We start from the raw sequence: 16,222 nt of genomic DNA, 5'->3' as shown, positions 1-16,222 counted from the left end.
TAATGATCATTCATTGATGACCACGTGATTCAGTTTGACGTCATAATAAAAAAGAACCTCATCTTTTCTCTCTGATAATTCCAGACCAAAAACAATAATAATTTTTTTTTTTTTTTTTTTTTTTAAAAGCCACATTGATTTGTTTTATTGACTTTAACTATAAGGTGTAAATGTGTACATACTGCTGTCTCTAGTTTATCTTTTATTTTCACATCATTATGAAGCAGACATCTTTATGATCATCATCAAAATATATTTTAATAAGAGAGTAAAGCTCAAAGCATGAATCAAGTTTTCACATTAACACACAGATAATAATAATAATAACAGACAGATTATAATAATAATTATAATAATAATAACAGACAGATAATAATAATAAAAACAGACAGATAATGAAGCACAAAGCTGATATTTACAACATTTTCAAATCTCAAATTATTACAGTATAACATTCATCTGTCTGGGTTTCTGCTGAAAAGAAGAACTGTCCCTTTAAATGATGTCAGAGGTAAAAATCCAATCCAATGCTGCATTCATGTGGTGTTGGACGCATTGGAAAAACAAGTTTCCAAGTTGTAAAATGCACATGAACAACAACTCGGAAAATCCGAAAAGAATGAAGTGTCCGACTTCCGGTCAGAATCGTCATCACACAAGGGGCCAAATATGTTTTGTTAATGTTAACATACTTTTTATTAATTCACGTACTGCACATACATTTTTTTGCTCAAATATCACTTTTATCAGTAACTTTTCACTGATCTTCTCCGTAACATCAACGCTGTTTTTTTGCTGTTGTTACATCATTCCGACTTTCCAAACTGAAATCACGTGAACACACTGAAGTCGGAAGAACGACTTCCCAACTCAGAAAGTGGGACCACCGAGCAGCACCTGAACGCAGCATGAGACGGGGGAGGTTGTCTGACATCTGTCAATCATTTCAGCGATGATGTGACCTTTGACCTCTCCTCTCCTCCCTTTCCTCCTTCACCCCACCTACACCTCTCCTCCTATCTTCTGCTCTCCTCTTTCCTCATGCCCCCCCCTCACTGAGTGTCCTCCCCCAGCAGCCAGTACGTCCTCATCCGCCCCTTCCCCTTCATTTCAATCTCTCCTCTCAGCTCCAGTCTGAAGCAGCTGAACTCCTGCAGAACCTGCCAGGTCGCCTTCGAGACGTGGATCTTCAGAGCTGCAGAGAGACATGAGAACAACATGTAAATAACATGTAAACAGCAAGAGAACAAAATGTAAACAACAAGAGAACAACATGTAAACAACACGAGAAAAACATGTAAACAACACAAGAACAACACGAGAAAAACATGTAAACAACACGAGAACAACATGTAAACAACACGAGAACAACAAGAGAACACGAGAACAACAAGAGAACAACATGTTAACAACACGAGAACAACAAGAGAACAACATGTAAACAACACGAGAACAACAAGAGAACAACATGTAAACAACACGAGAACCGCATGTAAACAACACGAGAACAAGAGAACAACATGAAAACAACACGAGAAAAACATGTAAACAACACGAGAACAACATGTAAACAACACGAGAACAACAAGAGAACAACATGTTAACAACACGAGAACAACAAGAGAACAACATGTAAACAACACAAGAACAACAAGAGAACAACATGTAAACAACACGAGAACCGCATGTAAACAACACGAGAACAAGAGAACAACATGAAAACAACACGAGAAAAACATGTAAACAACACGAGAACAACATGTAAACAACATGAGAACAACAAGAGAACAACATGTTAACAACATGTTAACAACACGAGAACAACATGTAAATGTGTGTGTGTCTTTTACCCTCTCCATTGGACTCCATACGTGATGCTGTGTTCACCGTGTCTCCAAACAGACAGTACCTGGGCATCTTCAGCCCAACTACACCTGCGCACACCGGACCTAAACACACACACACACATATATACACACAGACACACACAACTGAGTGTTACATTAACTCTTTACCAAAATGTGGCTAAATACACACAATCACGTGCTCCCATACACACACACACACACACACTGACCGCTGTGTATGCCGATGCGTAGCCGCAGCTGCTGATTGGCTCTGTGTCTGATCCTGAAGCTCTGGACGGCGTCCAGCAAGGCGAGCGACATGCGGGCGATCTCCCGCGCGTGAAGCTTTGTGTTCCTCACAGGCAGCCCAGACACCACCATGTAGGCGTCGCCAATGGTCTCCACCTGGGGGCAGCACCGAGATCATCAAACAGCTTCTACACAATTTAAAGTGACAGTAACAGCAACAACAAGCTGCACGTCTGTCTGAACTAAAACATTCTTCAAAACCTTCTTCTTTAAACTCGTTCTGCTCTCAGATCACATCTCACAGGATTAGAAATATATGATCTTCTTACAATAAAATAAATATGACTGACCCTCTGCAAGTAAAGGAACATCTGGAAGCTTAGCTTAGCTTAGCTTAGCACACAATGTTAGCAGCAACTGTGTGTAGAGGACTGCCAAAGAGTCTTTTACCTTATAAACGTCAAAGTTGTCGATGATGGCGTCGAAACAGGTGTACAGATCGTTTAACAGCGTCACAACCTGGATGTTAAAAAACACAAGTTAATATTGAATCTGCCCTCAAACACTTCCCATCAGGAAGTACAGGACACACTGAACCTTTTGTGACCTCTGAAAACACATTAGTTATAGTTAAACAGCTCAAACCACTAGAGTGCAACATTGTCCACAGAGGTGTACTGTTCGGTGGATATTTTCAGCAAGATATTTTTTTGATCCTATCTCACAACAATCTTTTTAAACTGTGGTATTCTGCCTGATCATTCTCCATCGGGTCTCATGAATCCTCTTGACAGGATTTCATAAACTGTCAAATTGTCTTTTTAACGTTCATTTATTGATGTATTGTTTCTATGTTGTTTTTATCTCTCCTTTGAAAGGTACCTTTACATAACATGTATTATTATTATTATTATTATCATTATTATTATTATTATTATTATTATTATTAATAATAATAAAATGCTAATTAAAAAGTCTATGCAAAAGTCAAAAACAAATGCCATGACTGAAACACGCTGCAAAAAGAAGTAAGTGCACAAACATCAAACACTCTGTAAACACATCAATGTTGCTAAGTAAGAAATATAAATTTAAGACAAACACAGATGATCAAGAAGAGCTCCAGTCCTGTTGGGGGCGCTGTGTGCAACAATTTATAATTGGAGGGAGAGGGAGGCGTTGTCAGGATTTTAGCCCGCACAAAAACCCACACAACCTTGAGAAATGGTGTCAGAAAGACCACTAGCTTTGCTAAGTTAGCCGCACAGCTAACGGTACTGTAAGGCCCTCGTAGGCCACCGTAGTTTGGTGGTGATCAGAGCTCTTTAAAACTAAACAACCACCATGTGATGTTATCAAAGTAATACACGTGTAACCACATGATACACGTTCTGCTCACATGGTCACACTCACCTGTAGAGGTGTGCTCTCAGCTGATAGGGCGGTGAAGCCGATGATGTCACTGAAGTAGATTGTGACAGAGTCAAAAGCTTCAGCCTGAACCGTCTCACCTCGTTTCAACTGTTCCGCTACAGAACTGAAACAAACAGATTAATATAGTTTATTCATATATTTAAATTTATATATATAGATGTATATTTATAGATGTGTATATGCACTGTATGTGTATATGTACTGGATGTGTATATGTACTGGATGTGTACAGTATATGTAATGGATGTGTATATTTACTCGATGTGTGTATTTACTGGATGTGTATATTTACTGGATGTGTATATTTACTGGATGTGTATTTTTACTGGATGTGTGTATGTACTGGATGTGTGAATTTACTGGATGTATATATTTACTGGATGTGTATATGTACTGGATGTGCGTATTTACTGGGGTAGTATCTGGTAGAGCAGATTCTCTGCTTTGCGTTTCTCCTCGTGGTACGCCTGAGTTCTCTCTTCCACCAGCTCCTCCAGGTTGTTGGCGTACTGCTCCATACGAGATAGCAGGTTATCCAGGATGTTAGAGCCATAACCCCTGGACACACAGACAGACAGACAGACAGACAGACAGACAAGCAGACAGACAGACAGACAGACAGACACACACACACACACACACACACACACACACACACACACACACACACACACACACACACACACAGACAGACAGACATACAGACACACACACACACACACACACACACACACACACACACACACACAGACAGACAGACAGACAGACAGACAGACAGACAGACAGACAGGCAGGCAGGCAGACAGACAGACAGACAGAGGTGAGGGAAGACAGCAGTAAGTAACTAACTAACACAACAGACTAAAAGTGGGTTTGGTCTTTATGACATTATCCATTGTTAGCAGATTTACTGTTAGTTGAAAGCTTGTTGAAAGCTTGTGAGTTACTTTCAGTTGAAACACGTTGCCCCCCGCCCCGCCCCACACACACCTGTGTTGTTTCCTCAGCAGGATCTTGATTGTGTTGAAGTCCGGTCTTTCACTCGGCTCTTCACTCCAGCAGCGCTGCATCAGGACGCCGAGCTCCTCGCTGTGACTGTGGAGGCAGAGAGAAGGACGGAAGGGGGGGGCACCGCCGTGACGCACCGCCTGAACAATCTCTGAGGGGTTGGATGGTGGGGAGTGGGGGTCATGTTTAAAACTTTTGGTCAGGATACCTGATGATGATGTATACACACAAGTGTGTGCACATATTCACACAGTGTGTATGTGTGAAATGAAGCATTTCAGTGGCGGCCATGATAAGAGCTGTTTCAATTCTCTAAAAGTTAAGGAAAGGTGGGTCAATGCTTCCTTTATAACCTCCTTTAGCATAGGATACACTGGACCATCCTATTGTTCACAAAAACTAACGATGATCATAAAGTGAAACAGATCATATAAGGGACATTTTTATCCAGATGATGTTTTATTCAACATATTTCATTCACTTAAGAATGGTTTGTGCAGTTCTACATTTGTATAAAACATTCTGTATATCTTTCATAAATGTAACAATTAATTTCATCCAATCATATTTATTCTGATGTTGATTTCTGAGTGGACAGGAAGGTGATGGTTTCACTTTTCTTACTCGGAGCCTGGTAGCCTATATGCCTTTTATTTCACTTCCTCGTGGTTATTAGAATTATTTCACCGGTAGGAAGGCACAGGGGAAAGTTTTTTAGATTATCTTCTTGTAGTCCATTTTCAGAACATTGTAGTTTCACCACGGCAGACCCACATCATTAACCTCCACCGGCCATCACATTTAAAGACTTGGCCTAGTGGAAATGTGGTCGGATTGTCAGAGCAACGCGATCGCCTTTCCCTAAGTCCTTTTTTGAATTCTCCTAACATCTTTCCTTAACCTCATGACGTTTTCCCCGGGGTTAAGGTGAAGAGGATAGTGAAAGGGGATAGGAGGGACAATCCAGATGCACCAAGTGTTTCAGTGCAGCTCATGCCCTTCACCAGCAGAGGGCTCTTAAACACTGATCTCTAAACATATAGCTGCCACTGAACCGGTTTACTGTGTAGTTATTTTTCAGTGTTTCACATGTTGAACAACGCCATGCCCCCTTTAAGGGTCACAGTCCTTACATTATGACTTTTATTAATCCAGATAAACTAAATAAAATCATATATTATTAATTAGCTGAATGGAACACAAACAGAGTCATGGTGTGTGTGTGTGTGTGTGTGTGTGTGTGTGTGTGTGTGTGTGTGTGTGTGTGTGTGTGTGTGTGTGTGTGTGTTTTAATGTAATTATTGTTGTTATTATTATTATTAATGTAGTTGTTGTTTACAGTATTACACACAAACACACACACAGACAGACCTTTGGGAGTCATGGTGTGTGTGTCCAGGTAGAAGACTCCTCTGAGCAGGGCGACCTCCTGCAGGATGATCCCGAAGCTGTAAACGTCTCCTCTCTGAGTCCCACAGGGTGAGGGACACTCTGTCCTCAGCAGCTCCGGAGACGTCCAAAGTTTACCTGCACGAAATGTACACCTGTGTCAATGTGTGTGTGTGTGTGTGGGTATGTGTGAGTGTGTGTGTGTGTGTGTGTGTGTGTGTGTGTGTGTGTGTGTGTGTGTGTGTGTGTGTATGTGGGTATGTGCGTGTGTGTGGGTATGTGTGTGTGTGTCTGGTGTGTCTTACGGGCATAGTAGGCGTGTGTGTCCTCGTGGTAGCTGCTGGTCCTCAGACTTTGCAGACCGTAGTCTGTGATCTTCAGCACAAAGCGACTGTCCACCACACAGTTAGATGACTTCAGGTTGCCGTGGGAGACGATGACACTGTTGTGAAGGAACAACATGCCCTGATGACACAAACATACAAAAATAAACAATGATGAAAGATTAAAAACAACATTTTTTATTGTTTGTTCAGAGAGAGAGAGTATGGGGATTGACACGCAGGAAAGGATATCTAAATATATAACTGTCCTTAATGGACCACCACTGTTAGGAATCTAGGAGTTCTATTTGATCAAGATATGTACTTTAACTCGCACAAACAACCGATTTCAAGAAAAGCCTATTTGGCGTTTGGGGGCGGGCCGCCCAACTAATATAATGGTAGGGGAAACACTATAATATATCTAAACTCAGGACTATCCTGTCGCAAAACAATGCAGAAAAACTAGTCTCAATGAGTCTGGTACTGATCCAGGTTTCTGTCTGTTCATCATGAGTCTGGTTCTGATCCAGGTTTCTGTCTGTTCATCATGAGTCTGGTACTGATCCAGGTTTCTGCCTGTTCAACATGAGTCTGGTTCTGCTCCAGGTTTCTGTCTGTTCAACATGAGTCTGGTTGACACACACACACACACACACACACACACACACACACACACACACACACACACACACACACACACACACACACACACACAGCGTCAGGGCCGTTACCTTGACGATGTCATTGATGAGAGAGTATCTGAACATCCAATCCAGAGTGATGCTGTCACTCTCCATCAGGTCCTGGAAGATTTACACACACACACACACACACACACACACACACACACACACACACACACACACACACACACACATCATTATGACATAAGTGCATAGCTCACTTTGGAAGTCATGAAAATAAACATCCTGTTAATCCTTCTGTAGCACTGAAAAAAATGTAAACATGTAACAAACAAACTAAAATGAATGTGTGTGAAATAAAAAAACAGAACACGCTATGTTGAAGTGCTGGCTTCTCTGACAACAATGCAGCAGCCAGTATGTCCTCCTACTAAGTTTAGATTCTGGTCCTGAATGCTCTGGATTTGTTTGGACCAGAGAAGGTAGGCGGTTTTAAGGCACCCTCATACGGCCGCTTTGGACGCTCCACGGTTTGCCAGATATGAGACCAGTTATCAGGTCAAACCAAGAGTGTTGCAGCGGTAGAAGTGGGCAAGAGAACAGGTTCAGATAGAAGTGATTGTACCCGACCTAAAAAGCCTCTGCATGTTTCTAATAAGCTCCACGAGCAGAAACGTGCTCAAACTAGGATCAATATTGGAGATGCTTTTGAAAAATGGAGAGAGGTTAGAACACAGAAAGGTTTACAGACCGATGCAGAGCTGGAAAAACACTGAAGCTTCAGGGTCCACCACATGGCAACCTGCTTGAGCATCGACTCTAGAGAGAAGGGGCGGGGGGAGACAGCTCTCTACAATGTTTAGAATCTGGACTGCAGTACCCATTTTAAACACTAGGTGTCAGAGTTACATACTGCTCCTTTAATATGGTCATAATGTTATCAGTAGAATTGATGTATTTATATAAGTATATTAATGTGGTCTTATTGTCATTAGTTATTGAAGAACCTTTTTATCTTGGTGATGTTGAACTCTCCTGACGTTGTTTCTTCCTCTTTCTTTTCTGATATTTCGGAGATACAACAGCCATCTGGCAAAAACCCAAACACCACTCCGCCCACGTCCACCTACAGCAGGCTGACTTGTCTACAAGTTGCTAGGTTACCGGGCTGGGGGTTGCTAGGTTACAGTGCTGACAAGTAAGTATAACTAAGAGGTGAAGAGAACATGTGATGTATGAAGGAATGCTGGAGGACTGATGGAGACACACGAAGCTGATAGACGGCTGATCACTACAGGAGCTGGAGCGCGGTCAGAGAGCGAGGTGTGAGAGAGGACTGATGGAGGGGTGCAGGGGGGCTGAAGAGGGGTATAAAGCCATGATGTGGAGTCAAATCAGCCAGAGGCGGTTAATAAATGACTATAGCGGGTCAATATCACGTTGGAATAGAGGGTATATAGAGGGGCAGATAGAGGAAATATAGAGGGGAAATAAAGGGTTGATATAGAGGCACAGACAGAGAGTTAACATTTTGATAGAGGGGCTGATAGAAGGTTGATGAAGGCGTTGAAAGTAGGCAGATAGAGGGTATATTAGAGGTCTGGTAGAGTATAGTGTTGATAGGGGGGCTGACAGAGGGTACATCGAGGGTACATCAAGGAGTACATTGATGGGGTTATACTGGCTCGTAGGGAGGTGTGTGTACCTGCAGGCTGCCTCTGGGACAGTACTCGGTGATGATGCACATATTGGGTGGGTCAATGCAGGCGCCGATGAAGCGGGTCAGGTGCTCATTCTGAACGTCTCTCATCTGTAAGAGTTCAGACACTGCTGGTTAGAAAAACATCAAAACCTCCAGAATCCCTAAAAAAAGGCACTGCACGGTTTGAGAGTCTATACGAAGGAAGAGTCACATCCACCAAGACCAAGAACCTCTCCAAACCTGGGCGCTGACGCCCCGCCAAGGAGGTACAACACAGGTCAGCATTCAGGTGGGCTGGTAACTCTTTAGGCTGTTGGCTTCTAGGGAGTTACTTAATCTACAGAGAGGTGGAGGCTGTGATTGACTGTAACCCCAGAGAGCTAGAGGCTGTGATTGGCTGTAACCACAGAGAGGTGGATACTTTGATTGGTGGAGAACTGAGTCTTACATGTTTGAGTTCAAACAGAACGCTTCTGGTCAGTTCGATCCGTTTCTTGTTGATGTACTTGATGGCTGCCAGGTTTCCCTGAGGGAGACACAATAAGAAGGGTTACCTTTTTATTAATTACACCATCACATGACAGCTGTGATCAGACGGTGTGCTGCTGTCAGACCTTATAGTATCCAGTTTTAGTGTAGATCTGGAAGTTTCCCTCCATGGTCATCAGAGAGCCGCAGTTTGATCCTTTCTGCAGAGAATCAGGAGGAACTGGTCATTCTATGTGTGTGTGTGTGTGTGTGTGTGTGTGTGTGTGTGTGTGTGTGTGTGTGTATGTATGTGTGCGAGTGTGTTACCAGAGACATGGTGAGTCTGCTGCAGGCTCTTCTCAGGACCTTCTCCAGGTCCCTCATCTGGACGTCGTCCCAGGAAACCCTCCACAGCTGAGCCGCCAGCTCGCTCTCCAGCTTCAGCTTCCTGTGTGTGAGGGAAGTGTGTTTTTGAGTGATGATGAAGATAGATGAGCAAGATATTGACTGACAGAGAGTGAAGCAGAGACTGACAGAGACAGAGTGTGAGACAGACAGAGAATGATACAGGGGCCGAAATAGAGTGATACAGACAGACAGAGAGTGAGACCTGGGTCGGCAGAGAGTGAGGCAGGGGCCGACAGAGAGTGAGACAGACATACAGGGTGTGAGGCAGGGGCCGACATAGAGTGAGACAGACAGACAGAGAGTGAGACCTGGGTCGGCAGAGAGTGAGGCAGGGGCCATCAGAGAGTGAGACAGACAGATAGCGAGACAGGGGCAGACCGAGAGTGAGACATACAAAGAGTGAGACAGAGGCTGACAGAGAGTGAGACAGGGGCCAACAGAGAGTGATACATACCGAGAGTGAGACAGGGCAGACAGAGAGCGAGCCATGGGCCGACCGAGAGTGAGACAGACAGGTAGCGAGACATGGGCCATCAGAGAGTGAGACAGATAGATAGCAGGACATGGCCCGACAGAGAGTGAGACAGGGGCCAACAGAGAGTGATACATATCGAGAGTGAGACAGGGGCAGACAGAGAGTGAGACAGGGCCGGCAGAGAGTGAGACAGACAGAGCGTGAGACAGGGGCAGACAGAGATTGAGACAGGTGCAGACAGAGAGCGAGACAGGGCCGACAGAGAGTGAGACAGACAGAGAGTGAGACAGAGGCCGACTGAGAGTGACATGGGAGAATCTGTGTTCATCAATCTTTGATAATCGACTGACGCATGTCGTCATGGAGATGAACATGTGACCTGTCCTTACCTATAGATGAACACTGTCACGGTTACAATGATGACAAAGACGAAGCAGATCACTATGGCAACCATCTGATGCATCGATACTGTACCTGGAGAGGAAGAGAGAAAACTGTTTGTGTGTGTGTGTTTGTATGTGTGTGTGTGTGTGTGTGTGTGCGTGTGTGTGGTGTGTCTTTGTGTGTGTGTGTGTGTCTGTGTGTGTGTTCATACGGGAAAGGCAGGCTGGGTTGTCATTCTTGAAGCCACACTCTGGGATGTCTGCAGGTGTCTCTCCACCGGGCCACTGGAAGCTCCGCCCACTCTGCATGACCAGTTGTTTCACACTGCTGTTATACAAACACACCACCTGCACACACACACACACACACACACACACACACACACACACACACACACACACACACACACACACACACACACACACACACACACACACACACACACACACACACACACTCACCGTTTTACTTTTACCTATTAACAAGGTGTGTTCAGGGGAAGTGATCCTTTGAAACCACAGCTGAGTGACATCATGATGCCGACATCATGGTGATGACATCATGGTGATGACATCATGGCGATGACATTGCAAGTCTTACCTGAAACTCTCCAGACTCGACATCTGTCATGTCCCACACAGCAAAGTCCACCTGTCTGTCTCCGAACTCATCCATCTCCACCGAACCTGTCACTCCTGCACACATGCAAACACACACACACACACACACACACACACACACACACACACACACACACACACACACACACACTCTCTTAAAATAGCGGACTTCCTGTTAGGATTTTGTCATGATAAAAAACAGACAGGGGCTTTATTTTAAGCAAATTTTGAGGGTGCTAACATGATGCACATGTCACACCCAAATGGAATGACTTGTTTAACATGTTTAGCCACTCAAGCGTATATAATAATAAAAATTATTTCTAATAATAATAATAATAATAACCCTAAGGATTTCAATGGAGCCACTCAGCGCTCGGCCCCTCATCATCAGGTTTAGTGAACAAAGCTTCCTTTTCATCTTTTTCCTCCCCCTTTCCTCCCTTCATCACCCCCCCCCCCCCCTCTGACGCACATGCTCAGTGATTGATTACCACTGACTTTGTCGCTCTGTGTGCCTGTGTGTGTCTGTCTGAGTTGATTGATAACAGCAGTCCCATCTGATCCAGCTCCACAGTGTCTTCTCTGCCTCAGGTTACATTTATTTATTTATTTATATGTGACATTATTTTGTAAAAAAGGTTGGTTGATATAATATAAAACTACTACAAGAACTACATGAACTACAAGAACTACAGGAACTACCTAACGTATCCCGTAGTCCACCCCCCCACCCTTTGGAGTCAAGGTGTTTTTAACCAGCATGTAGAGGGCGCTGTCCATGTTCCCCTCGCTCCTAGCTCCTCCCTCTTTGACATAGGTTTCCGTTGTTTTTGTGCAGTTTAGACAGCGTGCATTTGTTTGCTGCATCTGTTAATGAAAATCAGTCACTGAACTGACATTGTGTTATTGATGATAAATCAGGTGATAAAAAAGTGGACGGAGTCAGAGCTTCAGGAGCTGCATCACAAACACACATGGATCAAACTTTGATCAGCTTTTGGTTGAGGGTGTCTGACTTTGTTGTTTAGTTTTTGCTGACTCATCACTCTCTCTGACCTTTGACCCCGGTGATGACATGGGCTTCCTGCAGCAGGAAGCACAACTGATTTTTCACAATAAAGCTGAGGCTGTTTTTAGTACAGCAGTTTGTGTCAAGCTGACCAATCAGAGATCGAGGTGGGCGTGATGTCACATTGTCCCTTTGTGTGTTTTTGTTAAGTATCTGATCATGTTTATATTCATGACGTGTTATAAAGTATTTTATAAACATGATATCATTAATATTTGACAGTAAACAAACAGATCGTCACCATGGATACAAACAGCTGACACATGTGTCATGTGACCCAACTGAGCCGATGCCATACACAATGTCTTTTATCGCTTTATATTTATAATGTAAATTTAAACACATTATATTATAATGTTACACACACACAAACACACAGCCACACACACACACTCAGCTGTGTGCGTCTGATCTCATTAGACGTCTCCAGCTGAGTCTTACTGTTTGCGTTTCACTTCCTCTGATGGATGGACACTTCCTGTTTGTTTTTACACACCTGAACCCCTCATCCCTCTAACACACACACACACAGACAAGCACACTCAATCTGAAAATTGCTTTTTATTTTAGTAATAAATCTTCTCTGTGTTACCGTGACAATGTTGTGACCCCCCCTCCCCCCGCTACTGTCCGTCCTGCTCTGTGGACATCAGTCTTCTGTCAACAACAGAGAGGAGACAGGAAGTGAGGAGTGTTCAGCCAGGAGGGGACCCCCCTGTCCTGTGTTTGTGTGTGTGTGTGTGTGTGTATGTGTGTGTGTGTGTCTCTGAGAGTTGGACAGCCTCACTCTGTCCTCAGTATTTGTTTTTAAATTTTTCTCAGACTGAAACAACACAGTTTATTTTCCTGAGAGTTTAAAACAACAAGAGCTGCTGATGGACCGAGACGTTCAGAGAGAGACGTTCAGAGAGAGACGTTCAGAGAGACACTCAAAGAGAGACGTTCAGAGAGAGACACTCAAAGAGAGACGCTCAGAGAGAGACGCTCAGAGAGAGACGTTCAGAGAGAGACGTTCAGAGAGAGATGCTCAAAGAGAGACGTTCAGAGAGAGACGTTCAGAGAGAGACACTCAAAGAGAGACGTTCAGAGAGATAGACACTCAGAGAGAGACATTCAGAGAGAGACATTCAGAGAGAGACGTTCAGAGAGAGAGACACTCAGAGAGAGACGTTCAGAGAGAGACGTTCAGAGAGAGACGCTCAAAGAGAGACGTTCAGAGAGAGAGACGGTCAGAGAGAGACGTTCAGAGAGAGACGCTCAAAGAGAGAGACGTTCAGAGAGAGACGTTCAGAGAGAGACGCTCAAAGAGAGACGTTCAGAGAGAGAGACGGTCAGAGAGAGACGTTCAGAGAGAGACACTCAGAGAGAGACGTTCAGAGAGAGACGGGCAGAGAGAGACGTTCAGAGAGAGACGGTCAGAGAGAGACGCTCAAAGAGAGACGTTCAGAGAGAGAGACGTTCAGAGAGAGACGTTCAGAGAGAGACGGTCAGAGAGAGACGGTCAGAGAGAGACGTTCAGAGAGAGACGGTCAGAGAGAGACATTCAGAGAGAGACGGTCAGAGAGAGACGTTCAGAGAGAGACGGTCAGAGAGAGACGTTCAGAGAGAGATGCTCAGAGAGAGACGTTCAGAGAGAGTCGTTCAGAGAGAGACGCTCAAAGAGAGACGTTCAGAGAGAGACGGTCAGAGAGAGAGACGGTCAGAGAGAGACGTTTAGAGAGAGAGACACTCAGAGAGAGACATTCAGAGAGAGACGTTCAGAGAGAGACGCTCAGAGAGAGACGTTCAGAGAGAGACGTTCAGAGAGAGACGCTCAAAGAGAGACGTTCAGAGAGAGACGGTCAGAGAGAGAGACGGTCAGAGAGAGACGTTTAGAGAGAGAGACACTCAGAGAGAGACATTCAGAGAGAGACGTTCAGAGAGAGACGCTCAGAGAGAGACACGGTCAGAGAGAGACGTTCAGAGAGAGAGACACTCAGAGAGAGACGTTCAGAGAGAGACGTTCAGAGAGAGACGCTCAGAGAGAGACACGGTCAGAGAGAGACGTTCAGAGAGAGAGACGTTTAGAGAGAGAGACGTTTAGAGAGAGAGACACTCAGAGAGAGACATTTAGAGAGAGAGACGTTTAGAGAGAGAGACACTCAGAGAGAGACATTCAGAGAGAGACGTTCAGAGAGAGAAGGTCAGAGAGAGACGTTCAGAGAGAGACGTTCAGAGAGAGACGCTCAAAGAGAGACGTTCAGCGAGAGACGTCAGAGAGAGAGACGGTCAGAGAGAGACGTTTAGAGAGAGAGACACTCAGAGAGAGACATTCAGAGAGAGACGTTCAGAGAGAGACGCTCAGAGAGAGACACGGTCAGAGAAAGACGTTCAGAGAGAGAGACACTCAGAGAGAGACGTTCAGAGAGAGACGCTCAAAGAGAGACGTTCAGAGAGAGACGTTCAGAGAGAGACGTTCAGAGAGAGATTTCAGAGAGAGAGACGCTCAGAGAGAGACACGGTCAGAGAGAGACGTTTAGAGAGAGACGTTCAGAGAGAGATGCTCAGAGAGAGACACTCAGAGAGAGACGTTCAGAGAGAGAGACACTTAGAGAGAGACGTTCAGAGAGAGACACTCAGAGAGAGACGTTCAGAGAGAGACATTCTGACGACTGACTAAAGAGAACCAATAAAACCCAATAAAAAAAAAATCAATAAAAAAAAACAGAACCAGTAAAGTTCTGTATGTTGTGCATGTTGTTTCTGTTCCACAGTCCACAGAAACAAAGCAAAGTCTCTGAGTGTTCATCAGGTGTGTGTCTGAACTCCCTAAATCCTTTCTCAGCTCCATCAACACACCCCGCCCATTAACTAATGAGCCCTGACCGACCAATCAGGAGCCCCTGAGCTATGTGAACTGTCCTTTCTTTTGTTTTTTCACACACACACACACACACACACACACACACACACACACACACACACACACACACACACACACACACACACACATGTTCTCACAGCTGTAGTGTGTGTCAGCAGGGAGTTAGCATGTTAGCTGGGAACATGAAGACAGGACGCCTGAGACTCAAACCAAGGACCAGGACAGGAAACCCACAGTAACCCTGCTCCCACGCACGCACACACACACACACACACACACACACACACACACACACACACACACACACTCAACTGACTAATGAGAAAGATGGACACAAACTCTGTTCTCACCTTGGAAGGTTCTGTTCCACATCCTCTGAGTCACAGAGTCTCCTCTGGGCCTCCACACTCCTCCAGGTTCTGGTCCAGGTTCTGATCCAGATGCCAGTCTGTGCTCGCTCAGCGTCTCGTTCAGAGCCTGAGAGTACATCATCACGCCGTCATGGAAACCTGCAGCGATCAGGTTATACTGACACAGAGAGACAGATCAGCCGATTAACCTCAGAGGTCTGTGTGATTGATGTCACATGATCGGGGTTGATTATTGAATCACATAAATAATCCCCCCCTTTTCATCGTGTTTACAGAGTACGACTGTTATGATTTTAGAATATTAAACTAGTAAAAATCCAACGTAATGAAATTGGTTTGATAAATAGAAGCTCTAGACACACAATGTTGGATAATTTAATGACCACAATCATTTTTTTTGCACACACATGTTGCATGACAGTGCACCCTCTCTTTCCCTTGCAGCAGCTTTTGGTTGAATTGCACAGAAACATCGGCAAATGTTGACAGTGAAATGCAGTCTCTCACACACCTGAACTACCAAGTAGATGTAGTTTATCTGAAAGCATCATCATTATGTTCTAAAACTCGTGATATCATAAAAGACAACAGAATCATCAGTATGACATCACAGTGAGCATGCTCAGTACCACAGAGTCTGACACGTTGAAGTTGAACATCTTCTTTGCATCGTCCTTCAGAGTCTCAACAAACTGAAGATACTCCGGATTCTCAGGCTCCAGGTACGTCAGCACCTTCACACTCTGACACACAGACAGGAGGAGAGAGACAGACAGGCAGACAGACAGACAGGCAGACAGGAGGAGAGATTATAATATTTGAAATAAACAAAATATACTAGTGATGATGAAATGATAAGCACTCAGTGAAGAAATCCCATTTATGTCCCTTTGCCCGGCTGATAAGTTACATCACCTACCACGTTGGCCCTTAGTTACCATGGCAACCCAAACAGCGATGCC

General features: G+C 44.4%; 1 protein-coding gene across 1 annotated transcript in view; it reads right to left on the bottom strand.

Moving 5' to 3' along the window:
• Nucleotides 1-239: 239 nt before the first annotated feature.
• Nucleotides 240-16,222, bottom strand: part of npr1a (natriuretic peptide receptor 1a) — a 22,479-nt gene continuing 6,496 nt past the window's right edge. The window contains exons 4-22 of the mRNA XM_061060160.1: nucleotides 15,890-16,003; nucleotides 15,240-15,417; nucleotides 10,935-11,029; nucleotides 10,546-10,681; nucleotides 10,340-10,424; nucleotides 9,395-9,515; nucleotides 9,214-9,288; nucleotides 9,048-9,125; nucleotides 8,603-8,707; nucleotides 6,985-7,056; nucleotides 6,233-6,392; nucleotides 5,910-6,065; nucleotides 4,521-4,689; nucleotides 3,942-4,088; nucleotides 3,510-3,633; nucleotides 2,547-2,615; nucleotides 2,078-2,252; nucleotides 1,851-1,949; nucleotides 240-1,195 (exon numbers count right to left, since the gene is read on the bottom strand). Coding sequence (XP_060916143.1) covers nucleotides 1,053-1,195; nucleotides 1,851-1,949; nucleotides 2,078-2,252; nucleotides 2,547-2,615; nucleotides 3,510-3,633; nucleotides 3,942-4,088; nucleotides 4,521-4,689; nucleotides 5,910-6,065; nucleotides 6,233-6,392; nucleotides 6,985-7,056; nucleotides 8,603-8,707; nucleotides 9,048-9,125; nucleotides 9,214-9,288; nucleotides 9,395-9,515; nucleotides 10,340-10,424; nucleotides 10,546-10,681; nucleotides 10,935-11,029; nucleotides 15,240-15,417; nucleotides 15,890-16,003 — 2,301 coding nt within the window. The 3' untranslated portion in view covers nucleotides 240-1,052. The remainder of the gene's footprint in view (nucleotides 1,196-1,850; nucleotides 1,950-2,077; nucleotides 2,253-2,546; nucleotides 2,616-3,509; nucleotides 3,634-3,941; nucleotides 4,089-4,520; nucleotides 4,690-5,909; nucleotides 6,066-6,232; nucleotides 6,393-6,984; nucleotides 7,057-8,602; nucleotides 8,708-9,047; nucleotides 9,126-9,213; nucleotides 9,289-9,394; nucleotides 9,516-10,339; nucleotides 10,425-10,545; nucleotides 10,682-10,934; nucleotides 11,030-15,239; nucleotides 15,418-15,889; nucleotides 16,004-16,222) is intronic.

This window comes from Labrus mixtus, chromosome 16, assembly GCF_963584025.1.
Source record: "Labrus mixtus chromosome 16, fLabMix1.1, whole genome shotgun sequence".
In the NCBI taxonomy this organism is placed as follows: domain Eukaryota; kingdom Metazoa; phylum Chordata; class Actinopteri; order Labriformes; family Labridae; genus Labrus; species Labrus mixtus.
The sequence above is the reverse complement of the archived record's forward strand: the minus strand, read 5'-3'. Positions and strand labels throughout refer to the sequence as shown.